A 16,151-nucleotide genomic window follows, 5' to 3' on the forward strand; every position below is an offset into this window, starting at 1 on the left:
ATGAATTTTGTTCCAAACTTTATGTTCACAGTTCACACTGTAGATACAACATATACCTAACTGTATAACGTTTTACGTTTTAAAACGGTCGAGTCTTGATCAACAAAAATAATAATTTAAATAAAGTCAACAACCTCTCGAATCTTAATTCACAAAACTAGCCAAAGCTGGTCTTTTAAATAAGTGGTAATGTTGAATAGATTAATTTGTACATATGAAAAATTTAGATAACGGACAAGCTCAAGGGAATTGTATTGCAAGGTCGCTAGTTAAAAAAGTGAAAAGACATTTGTTTTCAAAACTCTTCCTTGTTTCTTCTGTTTCTGACACTTCAACGCCGACAACATTTGTTAACACACTTTGCAACTCGTCATGTAATTGTGTTTAATGCAAATGAGAAGAAAACACCCACCCATGTACATATCTAGATAAAAATCTGATTTTCCGGTGCATTATTTTCGGTAATTTAGTCACATCTATGCTATTTGGTAATTTAAGTAACTCGAAAGTAAAACGGTTACGTGATTGGATTGTGTTTTTTGAATACTAATTACGAAACTTTTAAAAGAATCGTTATTGTTTGTATTTTGCTTCGAGAAATGGATCGCAATCAGGAAATTCCTACAGGTTTACAAGATGTGTCACATTTGACACTTACTTAAGATAAAAATGACAACGTATTCGTAAGGTCAACGATTTTTTATTTAAAAATGACGTACTAGGATTTGTAAGAAAATATTCCGATATTTTGCACAGTTCAATATAACGACTTTGTTAGACATCCTTGTTGTTGATTAATAAAATAATAATTATTTCATTCATTAATTACAGAACAATATAAACATAAATATGTATAGTTATCTAGCCTTGATTTGTAGTAGGTAATCTTTGGCTGCAAAGTCAGAATTTTATTACTTTTGCCTTCAAAAATGATTTAATTAATGACAACGAACTCACTGATCATGACATTCAAAAATCCCGACCTGCACACTTCAGATTGAACGTGTGGCAAGGAGAATTTTGCTCCTATTGAAGTGTCAATCACCGAAGACGATCATCATAAAAATCGTTGACCTTGCTTGAAACTTAATTTAAATTGTTTTCTAATTGTTATCGTAAAAACAACAAAAAATATAAATGTATAACCACTGTGTCATTCCCAAAACTGAGTTTTTAGTTGGGGGGTTGTTATTAAAAAGCGCTCCTCTAGGATGAGAAGTCAGCCACATTTGCGATCCTTGTTGTGACCTTTAAAACATTTGGTCAGGTGCGTGAAGAAGCCGCGTTGTTGTACTCGTAGATGTTAGCACAGTAGACGAAAGAATTTTTCTCCACACGAGACTGCTTGTGCGTTGAACTTTTCCTTGTGGTCAAGGTAAAACTGAGCATTTAAGCACTGCATGCGTGAGATGCTGAGATGTTAGATTGCTCGTCTTGGAAATTTTCTTGAACTTAGTCCGTTGGAAGAAAACCTGATTCTGTCAATTTATAATAGTACAAAGAAAACATTTTCAACCTACTCTCGTCGGAAACAAAATAAACTAATAATTATGTAGTTGGAAGGAATTAAAAAATCTTGCGAAATTTGTGGAGTCTAATGTTAATACTTCTTTGAAATTGTTTTTTCCAGTTTGGATGAAAGTTAATCCGAAAATCACTGCTGACAGTTGAGTAAACTTTTCTCTTTGATTTACTATTATGTATCTACCACATTACAATTTCTTATGTGCAATCGAAGAATTGTGAAAGGTCGTATTTCAAGCAAACTTGGAAATTTTAAAAAGAAAAACATTCTTAAAAAAAATAAGTAACATTGTGAATCAATTCTGACAAGGTAGATGCTGAACTGCCTTGGTGGGGACGCTCATTGGGCAACTCTCCCTACCCAGCGTCCCATGAAAACTCTTTGACAATACTCATTACATTCACATGTCGGTGTGCAGTGATCGGGGGTGAATAATCGACATGAAGCCGTTTTTCTTCGCATTTTTCGTCGCCGAGTTTCTCACAGTGCACTGTGACTTGAAAATTTACACCAACCGGACCACTTTTCCGACCATAACCGGTGCGCCTTTCAGATGGGGTTTCAACATCGACAGGACGATTCTTAGCGGCGATCAGAGCGGGAAACTCTGCCTGAAAAACGTCGACAAATGCATGGATGAAGGTACGCAACGACCTGAAAATTTTGCTAGAGAGACGGAAAAAAATACATGAGCACGCAGAATTATTGCTAAGCGCTTCGTTAAAATTTAATTGTTTGTGTATCCATTTCGAATTTCCTGAATTTACTGATGATTTTAAAATGTAGGTATGTTTTTGTTAATTATCGAATGCGTTGTTTCCTGATTTGAATAAATTATAGGCTAGGGAGCCACAAACGAAGTACCGGAATTAAACTATCATCAATCAATACATGTGCATGATAAATTGCGAATTACTAGTTTTTTCAAGGTAGTCAAACAAGGTCATATTTTTACGTATCATCATTTTTCATCATTTTTTAAATGCCATTAGATTCTCATTTTTGGAACTAAACTTTGCGTCCTTTTCTTAATCAAAGTAAAACGCACAATAAAAACTAAAACTTTTCAAGCACCGACTTACAACTGTCTGGGGAATAAAAAGTACCACAATGAATGCAACTGTTGAGTTGAGAATTTTTCTTTCTAATTAATTATTTATTCAGTCATCTTGTGAAACAATAAGTTTAAAATTCCGACATAATATGTTAAAAATAATCATCTTATGTAAGGGAATATTTAGGTAAATGTGATAATCTAAATTTTAAAGACAAAAATACTATCTCAAACGATAATCGAGAAAAGACATACTAAACTTGACCAACTTGCAACTGTTGAGTTGAGACTTTTCTTTCTAATTAATTATTTATGCAGTCATCTTGTGAAACAATAAGTTTACAATTCCGACATAATATATTAAAAACAACCAGTCTTATGTAAGGGAATATTTGGGTAAATGTGATAATCTAAATTTTAAAGAAAAAAATCCCATCAAGCGATAATCGAAAAAAGACATCCTAAACTTGACCAATCAGAGTAAGTTGTGCACCATCAAGGTAGGATGACCGCAATTTCGCGGTGCCGGGATTTCGAAATCAGCAATGTTAAAATGGACAAAAACTGAAAAATTAGTCAAATCGGGTTCGCGCAGAGCAAGCAACTTTGAAAGTCAAAGTCACTAGCTTTAGCTTTACTACCAACAGAAAATCAGATTTTCATAGCTTGCTTAGATGCATATTTATATGAAATTGAGTATATATGCCGTTCACGATTATTTTAAACACGCAGGAGGCCACGATATTTTTTTGTTAGATTGGCGTCAGGTCCTGTCATATGACGTTTCGTTATTAAATTTTCGTCTTGTTGTCAATTCCCTAATTGAATCAGTGTAATTCAATTATAACCTAAAATAGATTTATTATGCCAAATCACAATATTGCCAACTAAAATGTCAGATTTTCATAGACAGTCCGAATTTGAAATAATCGTGAACGGATAATAGGTTATGTCTGACACAAGGAATGTTATTACGTCTGACGTAAGAAATGAAAAGTTTTGACATTTTGTTTGTCTTGGTAACATCAAAATTGACAACAAGGAGGATGAATGAAACTATAGAAAATTTGATGTACTATAATCTGTTTCAAAATCAAAAATTCACCACCTATTGAATTATGTTGGCAGAAAAAAAGAAATCCCTAGAATAAGTTTCATTTTTTTGGGTTGGGCCTACCTCCCGCCATAATTTGACATTGAACTGTTGAGTTTATTTACGTAACACAAAATAATTATTATGTACAAAAAGGTGGTAGCTACCATATCATACCTTTTGAGTGAAATAATAAAATTAGAATAAAAAACACGATGAACTACGACCAAAACGACTGTCCAACAGTTTTCTTTCATAACCCCACTTTTTTTGACACTTGCAGACACACTAAAAACAAAAGTTGGCGACGTTGTCGGTTGTATTTTCGAGGTAGAATGCAGTGTTGGTGGATTTTTGATTTTGAAACAGATTATATGCCAGCGAATAAATTTCGGACATCAATTTCATGCCATTGTCATTAGTTGTAAAACACTCTTTACATATTAATAACCCTATTTTTCACAGTTGTCACTTTGACACAATGCAACACATCTGATGGCATGTTCAGTTTCAGTTAATCTGACGTTACTTGGAGGTATTGAGAAATAGTTATTTATGCATTAAGAGCATAATTTTGCATTTTGCTGCTCGCATCGTCATATTGATGCCAGAGGCGCTAGCCGAGGGCATTAAGACGATAAGAGCAGCAAAATGCAATTTATGCTCGTAATGCATACAAAATTTTATGCGCTGCCCTCAAAAATTGAAAAAACCAACACAAAAATTTCCTTGGTATTAATTTAAACAAAGTAGCCAAAGATTGATAATTTTTCCAAACTACCGTAACTACGAAATTTTGTAAACAAGTGGCAGACATTTGCTTTTGTGTGCAAAAGATTTTTCAATTTAGCTGAAAATGGTAAGAAGACTATACAGTACACTGAAGATGTTTGTCTCGCTTACTTTTTTGAAAAATCCAACAACTACAAGTCTTCGAGTTTGTGGAGTTTTTACTCTATGTTAAGAAGCACCTTGCTAGTAAGAAATGGAATAGACATCAGCAAATACTTAAAACTTCAAGCATATTTAAAGTGACAATGTGATACTTACAAACCTAAAAAGTCAAAAGTCCTTTCAAAAAGCGAAATTGACAAATTTATTACGGAAGCACCAGATGATACGTATTTAATGATCAAGGTAAATTACTTTGTTGCTTTTATATTTCAATAGTTAATTTGTAATTATTCTAGGTTGCTGTAATCGTAGGAATTGCCGGTGCTTGCAGATCGCAAGAGTTGTGCTTTTTAACAACAAAAGAAATTGAGGATTTGGGCTCTGCGATACTGATAAGACTAACTGAAACGAAAACAAAAGTATCAAGACGGTTTACTATAATACAAAATGAGCAAAATTTCTTAGAACTTTTCCGCAAGTACTTTGTTTTGCGGCCTCCACATACTAAACATAATCGATTCTTCATTTTTTACAAAAATGGGAAATGTTCCACGCAACCCGTAGGCAGAAATACGTTTGGAAACATTCCATCAAAAGTAGCAACATATTTGAACCTTCCCGACCCCAAATCTTATACCGGACATTGTTTGCGTCGCAGTTCCGCTACTTTACTTGCAGATTCTGGTGGACATATTACAGACTTAAACGTCACGGAGGTTGGCGTTCTGGTACAATCGCAGAAGGATATATAGAAGATAATATTCAAAACAAGCTCAAGATAGCCGAAAAAATTCAAGGGAAACGTCAACATGAAAAAACAGTAGTCCCATCAACATCCAGTGCTTTTTCAAATGACTACACTGAAGAACCGGAGGATAAGAAAAGTAAAGGAGTTTCCATTCTTCAGACAAATGCGGAGTTGAACATTCAAAATCGACAGAATCAAATATTTTCAGAAAAAATCAATTTACCTTCGATTGTAATTAATAGTTGTAACAATGCTAAAGTAGAAGTAAATTTTTCGTTTAATTAAATTGTTACTTTATTAAGAAATACGCAATTTCATGTAATAGAATTTTCTTTAGAGCATAAAAATTACGCCAATGCTTTAGAGCAATAAATTACCCTTTTATGCACTCTAATGAGGTAAATAAAACGGCCAAAATTGCTTGGCAGCGCATAAATAATTTTAAAATGCCAAAAATTATGACAATAAAGCCTAGACTACATTTCATTTTTCAAAATGACAGCAACTTTGCTGTCCGAAATTTATTCGCTGGCATAGTACTATTGGGACTAAGTGGGACATCAAATTTCTGTCAGTTTTGAAAAATTCGATGGAGTTCAAGCTTTATTGTCATTTTGTCTTTGATTATTATCATAGAAATTTGACACTATTCTAGCTGACAGTTTAAAAATTTATTTTATACTCCTGTTTTCTTTTTCCAAATGCCCTTTTCTTTTGATATAGGTAGATTTTGATTGGGACTTTGCATTAAATATTCACTACGTGCTTACTTACACTCATTCCCTACAACCTACAATACTTAATGACAACGTCAATCAATTCAAAGTAGGGTTAGAAACAGATAAGGGTCATTTCACATTAAAAGTCAAGACAGTGATATTGATGTCCCATTTTTTTGCTCCCAATAGTACTCGATTTTTTGCAATCGACTATACGTATTTCATATTATTCAAGATCTTCGCGTATTTATTACAAAAAAAAAGAAATTTCATGAATATTTACTCAAGGTTGAAACTAGATTCATTTAATTTACATACTTACATGATAGTATAATTATTAATGGTAAGAAATTAATGTAACAATACAATATAAATATTTCCTCGTCACTCGATTGGCCTTAGATGAATTAAAGAGCAGTTACCTCGAGCCTCACAAACATGTAACGTACCAAAGTACCTAATAGGTACCTGCAATAAATTCATCATTTAGTTTATGAATCTTATAAAAACAAAAGAAATCCTTGATAACTTGTATTATTTATATCAGTTATAGCAATCAGAAATGTGCACTGCATTAATTATTAGCGCTAGTGAACGTTTAATTAATTAAAAATCTCTCCCACCTTAACCTAACGTAACAGGTAATAGTTGCAACGTACAAAAACTAGCCCGGACGAGGAAAAAGTAAAAACACGACCTTGACTGCATAGTCAAGTTCACTTTCCTTGCCAATGAAAAAACCCATTCATAGCTTATCAAAATTCAACCAAACTAAGCTAGCAGGATTCAGCTAAACTGTAATCGTTTTCGCAATCCTCGGTTGTCGGTTAAATGGGAAATGGCGACATTTACCCGTATATTTTTATTTTCACCTTCGATTACCAAATACGCCCTTCGGATGCGAGACATTCATTAATCTATTCCCGGGAATAATCAAGGTCACTGTTGGCCTTAATTCTACAATAATAACTATGTCTTTATGTATTTGCGAATAATACATATTATTACACGACTTTCGCAATTTTCCAGACATGAACTACGAAACGACAACCCATCAGCTGTCCGACTTCCTTTTCTCGATAGTGCCCCCTTTCGATCTCAGTCGGATCGAGGGGGTGAGCCCCCTCTGCAGGAAACAAAGCGAGAAATACGTCACCGACCTGAAACGGTTCAAACTGTGGGCGCTAAAAAGTACCTTGAACGTCGCCTCCATTCTTGATCTTCACTTTTTCCTCTTGCAGTGTACGACTCTTCGTCTAAACTTCCCTCGGGTGTTTTAAACGGGAATGTAAATCAACTGGGGGACTTCGACCTGTGCTTGCAAGCCAGACAAGAAGCCCAAAATATCAACGGACAGTACTGTCTAACTTCGATTCAAGTCGAATCAGGAAGATCCAGTCCGTACATTTTGGCGCTTCACAGACTGGCCCAGTCCCATTTCCACTTCAAAAGCGAACTGGATGACGTAAGTGGTTGAAATTCCAAATCCAATTTACTGACAACATTTTGAACATAGCCGGGACACCGTGTTCCTAAATTTTCCAGCATCAACTGGGCCCTCTGCGTCCCCAATGGCTGCACCCCCACCGACATCGAACTGGGACTCAGACAGGGAGTTAGCAAAATCGTCAAAAACACGGATCTCAAAGTGAAAATCCATGTGGATCCGAGCATGTGTCAATCTGCAGAAAAGCGCAAAGTCCCAGCGTCAACAGTTGTGGCGTCGTAAGTGGTTACTTTGGGTCCAACCGTGTTTCAGGAGCCGAATTTCAGGTGTGTTTTTGCGGCTATCGTCGCGGTTGTGATTATGGCCACGGTGTACGACAACTACTCTGCGGAAGACAAGAATCAATGGATTGAGGCGTTCTCGTTGAAGAAAAATTGGAATTCGTTGATTCGGCTGAAGAAGTCACACGACGACATCGAGGCGATTCACGGGATCCGATTCGTAAACGCATTTTTTTTAGTGTTGGCGCACAAGAGCATGGCCATGTTCTTCACTCCGTACATGAACAGGACGGAGATGATCGAGGTAAGGTGGTCAAGTCATCGGTCAACAATTTGGTGCAAATAACAAATGACGTAAATATAAAGCAAATATTTTACTTGGCGGGAACATCTACAGGATGTAATTAGTTGTCTTTGGTCGATTTTTCCAAATCATTCGAGTAAATATTCGACAACTCGTAACTATTAATTGTTGCGTTCTGCGACTTCTGCGTACTTGAAAATTTTCATCGATGTCTTTCGCTTGTGGTTAATTTGATTGGGGCAACCTTATTTGTTGAGAAATTACAACTAATGAGTATAAATAATAGATGGTAATTTTTCGTGCATTTCGTTCCCAGGGTCATAAATTTCTCGATGATTGTTAAATTTCAAACACAAGGATTTGAGCAACTGCCACTTTAATGGGAAAGGTATATTTTCACTGTTGACCAAAAAAAGAGAATCTGTTTGTCACTCGTAATTTTGACAATTTTCATTTTATTTCGGTCACTTAAATAACGATTGTTTACTCCACTTTCTCTAAACATTTTTTCGACGTTATTGAATAATTATTAAAAATATCATAAAGACTCGTAAGTCGATATACGCAATATTCTGCAGATACAGAATATTGCTTGATGTGAACCAGCGTTGCAGCAAATTCAAAACTACTTTTGTCAACTCCACTCGGTTAAATGTTATGCAGTTGTTATATAATTCGTTAACGTTTCACATAGCTTGCGAATTAATGCAAGCTGTCTGTCTGTACTAAAAATCTATTTTCACTTTTTCCAATATGAGAAATCCGTTCCTGAAACCTAAATAATTGGATTTAAGGAGAAGTAAGTAACTCCATCTACGCCAATTTAAAAACCGGATTTGTTGATTAAATAAAAGTGCCTTACTGTGAAACTGATGCTATTATAAGAAAGTAATCGTTTACTTGCGTCAGTCATTCTTACAAAATATTGTCGCAATTTTAACCAGATGGCAATAAATTATGTTTGTTGCCATTTTTGCAGATGATTTCTTAAATACAGGGTCATCAAGAAGGCCTGTTTAAGTTGGTGATACTGAATTTTATTTTTAAATGGTACAACGGGGTAACTTCCGGTTGTTGATGGCTTCACACTGACATTTCAAATTAAATTAAACATGCTGGTGAATTGTTCGAGAGAAGAGTTAATTTAGTTTAGAGAAAAATGGGGAGCACTTCGAGAATTTCCTTTAGTTAATGTTTAGATTATTATTCCGAATTCCAACTTTGATTTCTTTTTGCAGTTAATTTTTACTCTCATAACCTACCATTTTGTCGTTGTTAATGCTAAGTCAAATATCTGTCAAATCAACCCACATATCCGGTTGTAGTGTTGTAAATAGCCGAATAAGAAAATGTTCTTAATTGTATTGCCAACTTAAACAGTCCTTCTTGATCACCTGGTATATAGTTATTTATTTAACGAATTCGTGTGTAAATTGGGCTTTTTGAGTGCCAAAAAAGGCCCAATTTACACAAGAACTAGTTGAATACAACGTTTTTTTGTTCGACGAGCACCTTAAAGGCTCCAAATCGCTAAAAATCTTTTAAATTAGCTTGACGTTTCGTTTTGACAAGTTGTGACATCTATCAAAATCCGCTCACACAGGAGAAATTTCTTAAATTCTGACAGTGTCGAACAAAAAACATAATTCTTGCTTAAATACTTCTTGTATGTGTCACGCACAATTTTTTCCTGACTGTTTGAACTTTGAACCAAAACAGAGACTGACAACACTTGTTCAATAAAGAAAAATGAGGTAAATGTAAATAAAATGATATCATTGAAATTTTCAATATATACCCCTCGCTGGTTGTCTGCAAGCGTCTAACCTTGAAAATGAACTTGTTTGTTGATGCAGCTTTGCGTAAGGATTTTAGTCATACTTCAACAACACAGCGCACCTTGGCAACACCCATTGGCATTTCAGCCGCCAATTTATTTCATACCTGTTCTCGATTACTTTAATTTTACTTTTTACTCTCTCCCTGATCACTCGCAACCCCAACTTGTCCGCTTTCTGCGGCTCCTGTCCGTTTCGCTCCTCCACCGACCACTTGGCGCTTCAGACGCGAATATCTTAGTTCTACCATCAGGAGCGCAGAACCGTCGAGAAGTGTACGCGTACTCGCCCGCAGCACCGTGAGGATAAATCACACCTGGAGCACCAAGAATGAACCTGGGTTGGTCCTGTTCGTTGACCTTGATCATGCGCGGCGTGGGTGATTGAGTCCACCGGCCACAAGCGTCGAATTCGAGGGAAATTTCCCTATTTCGTGGCAGGAGAGCAGCATACGCGAACAGGTGGATGCGGCGTCTGCAGCAGCGTGAACGCATGAATGACAGACGCGCTACCTCTTCGGTTTACTGTAGTAACAGGAGCGGCTCATTCATGGTGGCGAGCCTCCATCAAAATTCGAAGTCGCATTTGAATTAACAACATTAGACAAAAACGGGTTTACTTGAAATAAAGCGGGTCTAGAATTTAATCAAAATACCGTAATCTCCTTTATTGCAGTATGTAGCTCGGCCTTGGTCCGTTTTGGGGCGAGCTGCGAGTCTCTACACCGACCCTTTCATTCTCATTTCTGGCACTTTGACATCTTACTCGCTCTTGGGTAAGCTGTACAAAAACCGGAAAATCAGCCTGGTGGAGGAGTACGTTTCGAGACTCTTCAGGATCCTGCCCACGTTCGTCGCCCTCATCGCCTTCTGCACTCTGGTGCTGCCGTGGCTCAATTCAGGACCGATGTGGAATCAAGTGGTCACGCATCATTCGGAAATTTGCAAAAAGTATTGGTGGAGGAATCTGCTCTTCATACACAACTATTACGGTTTCAAGGATATGGTAGGGGCGGCGAAAATCACACAGAGTTACACTCAATTGATTTTTTTAGTGTTTAACGCACACGCATCACGTGGGAATTGACACTCAACTTTTTTTCGCATCACCCATTTTTATTTTGTTGCTATGGAAGTGGCCCAAAAAAGGGAGCTGTGCACTGATGTGTGTCGCAATATTTTCAACTTTCATGCGATATTATGTTACCTATACGATGAAATTATCTAATTACATCCATTTTGGGACGTCGTAAGTTCTCTCAAAATTTCCAATTTTATAAATCTCAATTCAACTCGTTTTTAGAATAAATCAATTGTTTGAGACAGCAGACAACATGTATATTTTACCAGCGCACAGAGCCACAGTTTACATAATGGGAATCTTCCTTGGATACATATTGAGGAATTTCAGAAACATCTCCCTCACCAAGGTAGATACCGATGCGTATTTTGTGTTGCCTATATGCACAATTAATTTTATTTCAGAGCCAACGCCGAATCGGCAACACCTTCGCCCTGTTATGCTACTGTGTCTCTTTCTTCGGACCCGCTTTCATGGGAAGCATCGACTACGTATACAATCCCACCGATGCTGCGTGGTATGCGGCATTTGCTCCGATTCTTTGGTGTATCGCCTTCGGATGGATCATCTTCACTACTCACATCGGCTACAGAGGCGGCTTCGAACGCTTCTTTTCGTGGCCGCCGTTCTCTATCTGGACCAAAATATCTTACACCGTCTACTTAACACAATTTCCTGTGTTCTTTTATAACGTGGGAGTCGCGAGGACGGCAGAACACTACGGATTCTTCAAGATTCTGTTTAATCTGAAAGAACTTCTCTGGATAGGGGTCCTGTCTGTTGTTCTAACGCTACTAGTCGAGATGCCCTTCCAGAATATTCGCAATATAATAGTCAAGAAGAAAGAAACCGTACTCGAACCGCTCCATCGGAAGATCAGTTGATCATTAACTGTAGATTTTATTTATTCAACAATTAGGCTTAGAGTTTGAAATAAAAAAGATAATAAACATTGAGAGTTTCTTTTTTTATTAGTTTAAATTGAATGCTTACAATTAGAACCTAGTAGTACACCTCAATAGAGCCGTGTCAGTATGGAAAATAGTTATATAAATATAATTGATTGTTAATTAAAACTAAATTCTGTACAAAAACTAATCTTACAGCTAAGTCTCTTTTTCAACCGTTCAGAACGGTTTGTATGAAGCTACAATATGAAAAAGTTTCCTCTTAAACAACCTATCTTCAAATAATAAAGGAACTAGAACTAGAACGTAACTAACTCAGAAATTAGTAACGACCAATTCAGTAGACAAGCGTTGAAGGCATTCTTGGCCGGGACAGCAGTGATTTTGATTACGATGACACTATGCCAGAGGTTTTTCTTCAGCGATCGTTGGGCTTGTCACCACCGATCCGCTACGAGACCTGCCGGCCTCGTCCAAGCTCTGTTGAGAGTTTGAACGCGATGCCACCTTGGTCTGAAAATAATATTAAAACCACCGGCCATATTTCCGCTAACCTACCTTCACATTTTCGTAAGCTGAACCGACTTTCTCTTCTATCGAACGGAACGACTCGGAGTGACGCATCTGACCAATCTTATTGGTGATGTTTCCTGTAATTCCCCCGATGATAGAAGTCGTTTTCTGATAGCTAAAAACAACATGGCGGATCAAAAATGTAAACTACCAACTCGTGCGGAACGAACGTAATATCGAACAGTATCGTCGTCTCGATAAAAAGTCAGAGTTAATACTCGGAACGTCGAGTACACGTCAAAACTACATACAAAAAAATTAATTCGCGCTTTTTACTTTCGCAACTCGAGCGAGCATAATACGTTCAGGAATACGATAACTTTTCAATGATGAAAAATTCATCAGAACAAATTCCAAGTTTCGGTCCATCACTTATAAGCCATGCGATACTTACATGGGTGCATCCGTAACGGCTTTGGTTACTTGACCAACTTTAGTTTCCACAGTCTGATATCTAACCAAATAAAATAAAAATAACGTTATCATGCATCTAACAAGCCTCGATAATCGTAAACCCTTACACGTTGCTCTCCTTGACGTTCTTGATCCCTTGATTGATGTCTTCTGATACCTCCTTCCAGACGGTGATGCCTAGATTGCGCTTTAATTCGGCGCTTCTCCGCATCTTTGACGCCAAGACAGTCCTCAGAGTGGCGATCTCGTCTTCGATTTGCGCCAGCTCTTCGTTCCACAACGCATTCTGACGTTCTTTCTCCTCATTAGAGAGACTCGACAGATCGGCGACGTGATTATCCACCGGAATAGCTTCTTCTGCAACAATTCCATCCCTGAATGTCGTCTCGCGCCCGATACAAAAACTCACCGTCACCGCTAATATCTAAATATCTGCGAAAATTATTATCTCTCGGCAATTTGGCCAAGTACGGTTTGGTCAGATCACAGTACGTTACGCGAACCTGCCGCTTAAAGTCCTTTTTGAAAAAAGCACGGATGATAGCGTTGGCCCTTTTTACGTTAAAAAATTCCGCCTCCACGTTCACCGATTCATCGTTCGAGGGTAAACTACTGCAATTCGTTTCGTCAAAATCTAACTGTCGAAGATCGAACAGTTCCAATTCGGTTTCTAGGACGTCATAATCGTCCAGACAATCGAGATCGTCTAGACTTGGAGTTGCCGTCGTGACCTGCGGATTGAAATATGGATCTTCGATGTAATCGAGGCTGTGCTCCTCGTCGGCACTCATTTTCGAAAAGGATCAGGTCTTCGCGTGCTATTTTCACGCGACCAGCTGGCGGTCGTCATGCGAGACGTTTTTCTCTTTTCAATTTCACCCTCAGGTTAAAGGGTAGATGCACCACCTCACACAACACTATCATCCGAACTATTTTCAATTTGGATTTTTTTGTTTATTTGACCCAAACGAAGCGATAAACTCGTACATATCAACAAACGAGCTAGATTAAGGGGGGCGAAACGTCAAAGCAATAAAACTAACGGAATATTTGACACGTCATTCGAGAGAGAGTTGTAAAAGTAAAAAAATGCCGACATTCCTTGCAAGATATTATTCTTTACCCGTGAACAATACGTAATCAACTATTAGCGGACAACTACCCACGGAGATTTTTGTGATTAAAAAAAAACTGGTCTCGGGCGGTTTTTTTGTGAAAATGTCTGATCGAAAATTCCTACCTGTGGGGCTAATGTTGGTCATTTTCACGGCCTTTTGTAGCACTTAGAAGAGGTATAATGGAGTCTACGTCGCTTTTTCTGGAAAACACTGATTAATCAACAACAGATTCGGCAAATACCAAATGACAGATCGACACAAACTTAGAAGAACACAATAATCACTAGCGCCCCACGCGCCCTCTATATTGTCATCAAATTATTATTTTTTTAAATAAATGTGGTTCAGATCAAAATAAAATATTTCTGTTTTTCTTCATTTATTGATAATGTAGAAATAAATAAAACATTTTGCGTTAAAATTATTAAAATTTATTGTTTTTTAAACAGCGTCTAGTAATTTTCTTGCTATAAGGTTGTCATTACTTGACACCAACAACATGAGAACATGACGATAAAGACGATAAATACATCTAGGGATAAATACATGTGCTCTGCGACTATAAGTATGTTGAATAAAAATAGTAGCTTTGCGTAATTGTTTTAAGTGTTTGAAAAGGTGCAAAGTAACACAGTTATTTAGTAATCAAGAGAAATGGTTGAAGCTGCCGAGACATCGGATAATACAGAAAAAGCATCCACTTCAACTAAATCAATAAAGGCCCCAAAACGGGGCATTATCTATCTCTCGACCATTCCCCCCTACATGAACGTGACGAAAATTCGAGAAGTTTTCGGTGAATTCGGTAAAGTTGGACGAATATATTTGCAACTGGCAGAAACAGGTATGTGTATTGATGATGCTTTAATGTGAATTAATGTGAATAATTGCAGATTCTACAAATAATAAAAAGTCAAAGCAAAAAAAAGTTGCCAAGAAATTTACTGAAGGTTGGCTGGAATTTGAACGTAAATCTGTTGCCAAAAAAGTGGCACAACTGTTAAATAATACCCAAGTCAGCACTCGCAAAAAATCTAAACAGTTCGATTGCATCTGGAATATTAAGTATTTATCAAACTTTAAATGGACACATTTACATGAAAGATTGGCATATGAGAAAGCAGCTAGAAGGCAAAAACTCAGAACTGAAATACAGTTGGCCAAGAAGAAAACTAATTTCTTCACAGCTAATTTAGATAAAAGGAAAAGTAAAGAAGTTGTTAATAAAGAATTCAGTAATTTAGATGACAGTGAACCTAGCTCGATGGATACTAACCAAGAGGACAGAACAGAATTTTTGCAATCACTTTTTACATAATTTATTTGTAAATAAATTTGACTTTTAGTTACTAAGAATTAACATTAGTTTCTTGTCCTGGCTTTGTTTCCCTTCCAACAATCCTATTTCCTTGAAGGTCAATGGCAAAATTATAATCCATAGGATTATTGATAGCTTTTTCGATAGCTTCATCTAAACTTTCTGGTGTTATGAATGTAGTGACTAACTCTTTATGCTGTTTAACAATTTCTTCTGCTGCTGCTAATTTTGCTTCTTTCTCTTCTAATAAAGCTTCCATACGATTTTTTGCAAAATTGATATCTTTTTCCAACTGCTTTGCAACGCGTTCTTCACGAATCACCCTTAATTCTTCATTCCACTGATCGTTAATTGTATTACATCTGGCCAGATCTTCTTCAAACGCTCTATGCAATGCTTCGGTGTCAGCTTTGGCTTGAAGAAGAACACTGTGTTTGTGTGTTAAAAATCTGCGTATAGATTTCATAGCCGTTCGGTAATTGTTGTAAAGACGTTTTATTTCTTCCTTTTCTTCAACGGGAATCACAGGTTTCACGGGGATCCTGAACAGTTTGCTTTTGGCCGTGGGCATCCATAGCGGTTTGCGACGCCATCGAACTGTCTGGTAACTTTGTAAAGTTTCCGGAACCCCAATTATAATTCTGACATTCGAAACTATTCGTAACATAACGAATATAACGTAATTTACAGTTTAAAAAGACGGTCGCATAACATAACCTAACTTTACAAATAACGAGATGTTTTCATCCGGCATGCGATACCAACATTTGTGCAATGATTTCACAAATTTACCAAATTAAATGCGGCAAACTTAAAACTTTAACTTTTAGTGTGTTA

At 36.9% G+C, this 16,151-nt stretch overlaps 4 protein-coding genes and 1 long non-coding RNA gene across 11 annotated transcripts; 3 read left to right on the forward strand and 2 right to left on the reverse strand.

The window, feature by feature from the left end:
• The first annotated feature begins 1,904 nt into the window (after nt 1-1,904).
• Nucleotides 1,905-11,939, forward strand: drd (drop dead). The gene is made up of 9 exons (XM_069047567.1): nt 1,905-2,167; nt 7,063-7,224; nt 7,275-7,498; nt 7,550-7,758; nt 7,807-8,065; nt 10,579-10,908; nt 10,958-11,151; nt 11,206-11,332; nt 11,388-11,939. The coding sequence occupies exons 1-9, from the start codon at nt 1,966-1,968 to the stop codon at nt 11,865-11,867; spliced, it is 2,187 nt and encodes a 728-aa protein (XP_068903668.1). The 5' UTR covers nt 1,905-1,965; the 3' UTR covers nt 11,868-11,939.
• Nucleotides 2,174-5,600, forward strand: LOC138130881 (uncharacterized). Of its 2 annotated transcripts, XR_011159668.1 has the most exons (3): nt 2,174-2,311; nt 2,366-4,809; nt 4,863-5,600. It is a non-coding gene; the product is annotated as an uncharacterized lncRNA (long non-coding RNA). The 2 variants fall into 2 exon arrangements; XR_011159667.1 differs by having other exon boundaries at nt 2,174-4,809.
• On the reverse strand, nt 11,930-14,284 carry LOC138130878 (uncharacterized protein F13E6.1). Of its 5 annotated transcripts, none has more exons than XM_069047572.1 (5): nt 14,119-14,284; nt 12,986-13,235; nt 12,859-12,918; nt 12,450-12,579; nt 11,930-12,404 (listed from the first exon to the last, which is right to left on the reverse strand). In XM_069047572.1, the coding sequence occupies exons 1-5, from the start codon at nt 14,138-14,140 to the stop codon at nt 12,291-12,293; spliced, it is 576 nt and encodes a 191-aa protein (XP_068903673.1). In that variant the 5' UTR covers nt 14,141-14,284; the 3' UTR covers nt 11,930-12,290. The 5 variants fall into 5 exon arrangements, with proteins under 5 accessions (XP_068903673.1, XP_068903670.1, XP_068903669.1 ...); XM_069047569.1 differs by lacking the exon at nt 14,119-14,284 and adding an exon at nt 13,288-14,060 and having other exon boundaries at nt 12,456-12,579; XM_069047568.1 differs by lacking the exon at nt 14,119-14,284 and adding an exon at nt 13,288-14,054.
• A 187-nt stretch (nt 14,285-14,471) lies between these two features.
• Nucleotides 14,472-15,356, forward strand: LOC138130880 (uncharacterized). Of its 2 annotated transcripts, XM_069047576.1 has the most exons (3): nt 14,472-14,561; nt 14,615-14,840; nt 14,890-15,356. In XM_069047576.1, the coding sequence occupies exons 2-3, from the start codon at nt 14,651-14,653 to the stop codon at nt 15,312-15,314; spliced, it is 615 nt and encodes a 204-aa protein (XP_068903677.1). In that variant the 5' UTR covers nt 14,472-14,561; nt 14,615-14,650; the 3' UTR covers nt 15,315-15,356. The 2 variants fall into 2 exon arrangements, with proteins under 2 accessions (XP_068903677.1, XP_068903676.1); XM_069047575.1 differs by having other exon boundaries at nt 14,484-14,840.
• On the reverse strand, nt 15,300-16,088 carry mRpS26 (mitochondrial ribosomal protein S26). The gene has a single exon (XM_069047573.1). The coding sequence runs from the start codon at nt 15,979-15,981 to the stop codon at nt 15,346-15,348; it is 636 nt and encodes a 211-aa protein (XP_068903674.1). The 5' UTR covers nt 15,982-16,088; the 3' UTR covers nt 15,300-15,345.
• Between the last annotated feature and the right edge of the window lie 63 nt (nt 16,089-16,151).

This window comes from Tenebrio molitor, chromosome 5 (assembly GCF_963966145.1).
Source record: "Tenebrio molitor chromosome 5, icTenMoli1.1, whole genome shotgun sequence".
Lineage (NCBI taxonomy): Eukaryota > Metazoa > Arthropoda > Insecta > Coleoptera > Tenebrionidae > Tenebrio > Tenebrio molitor.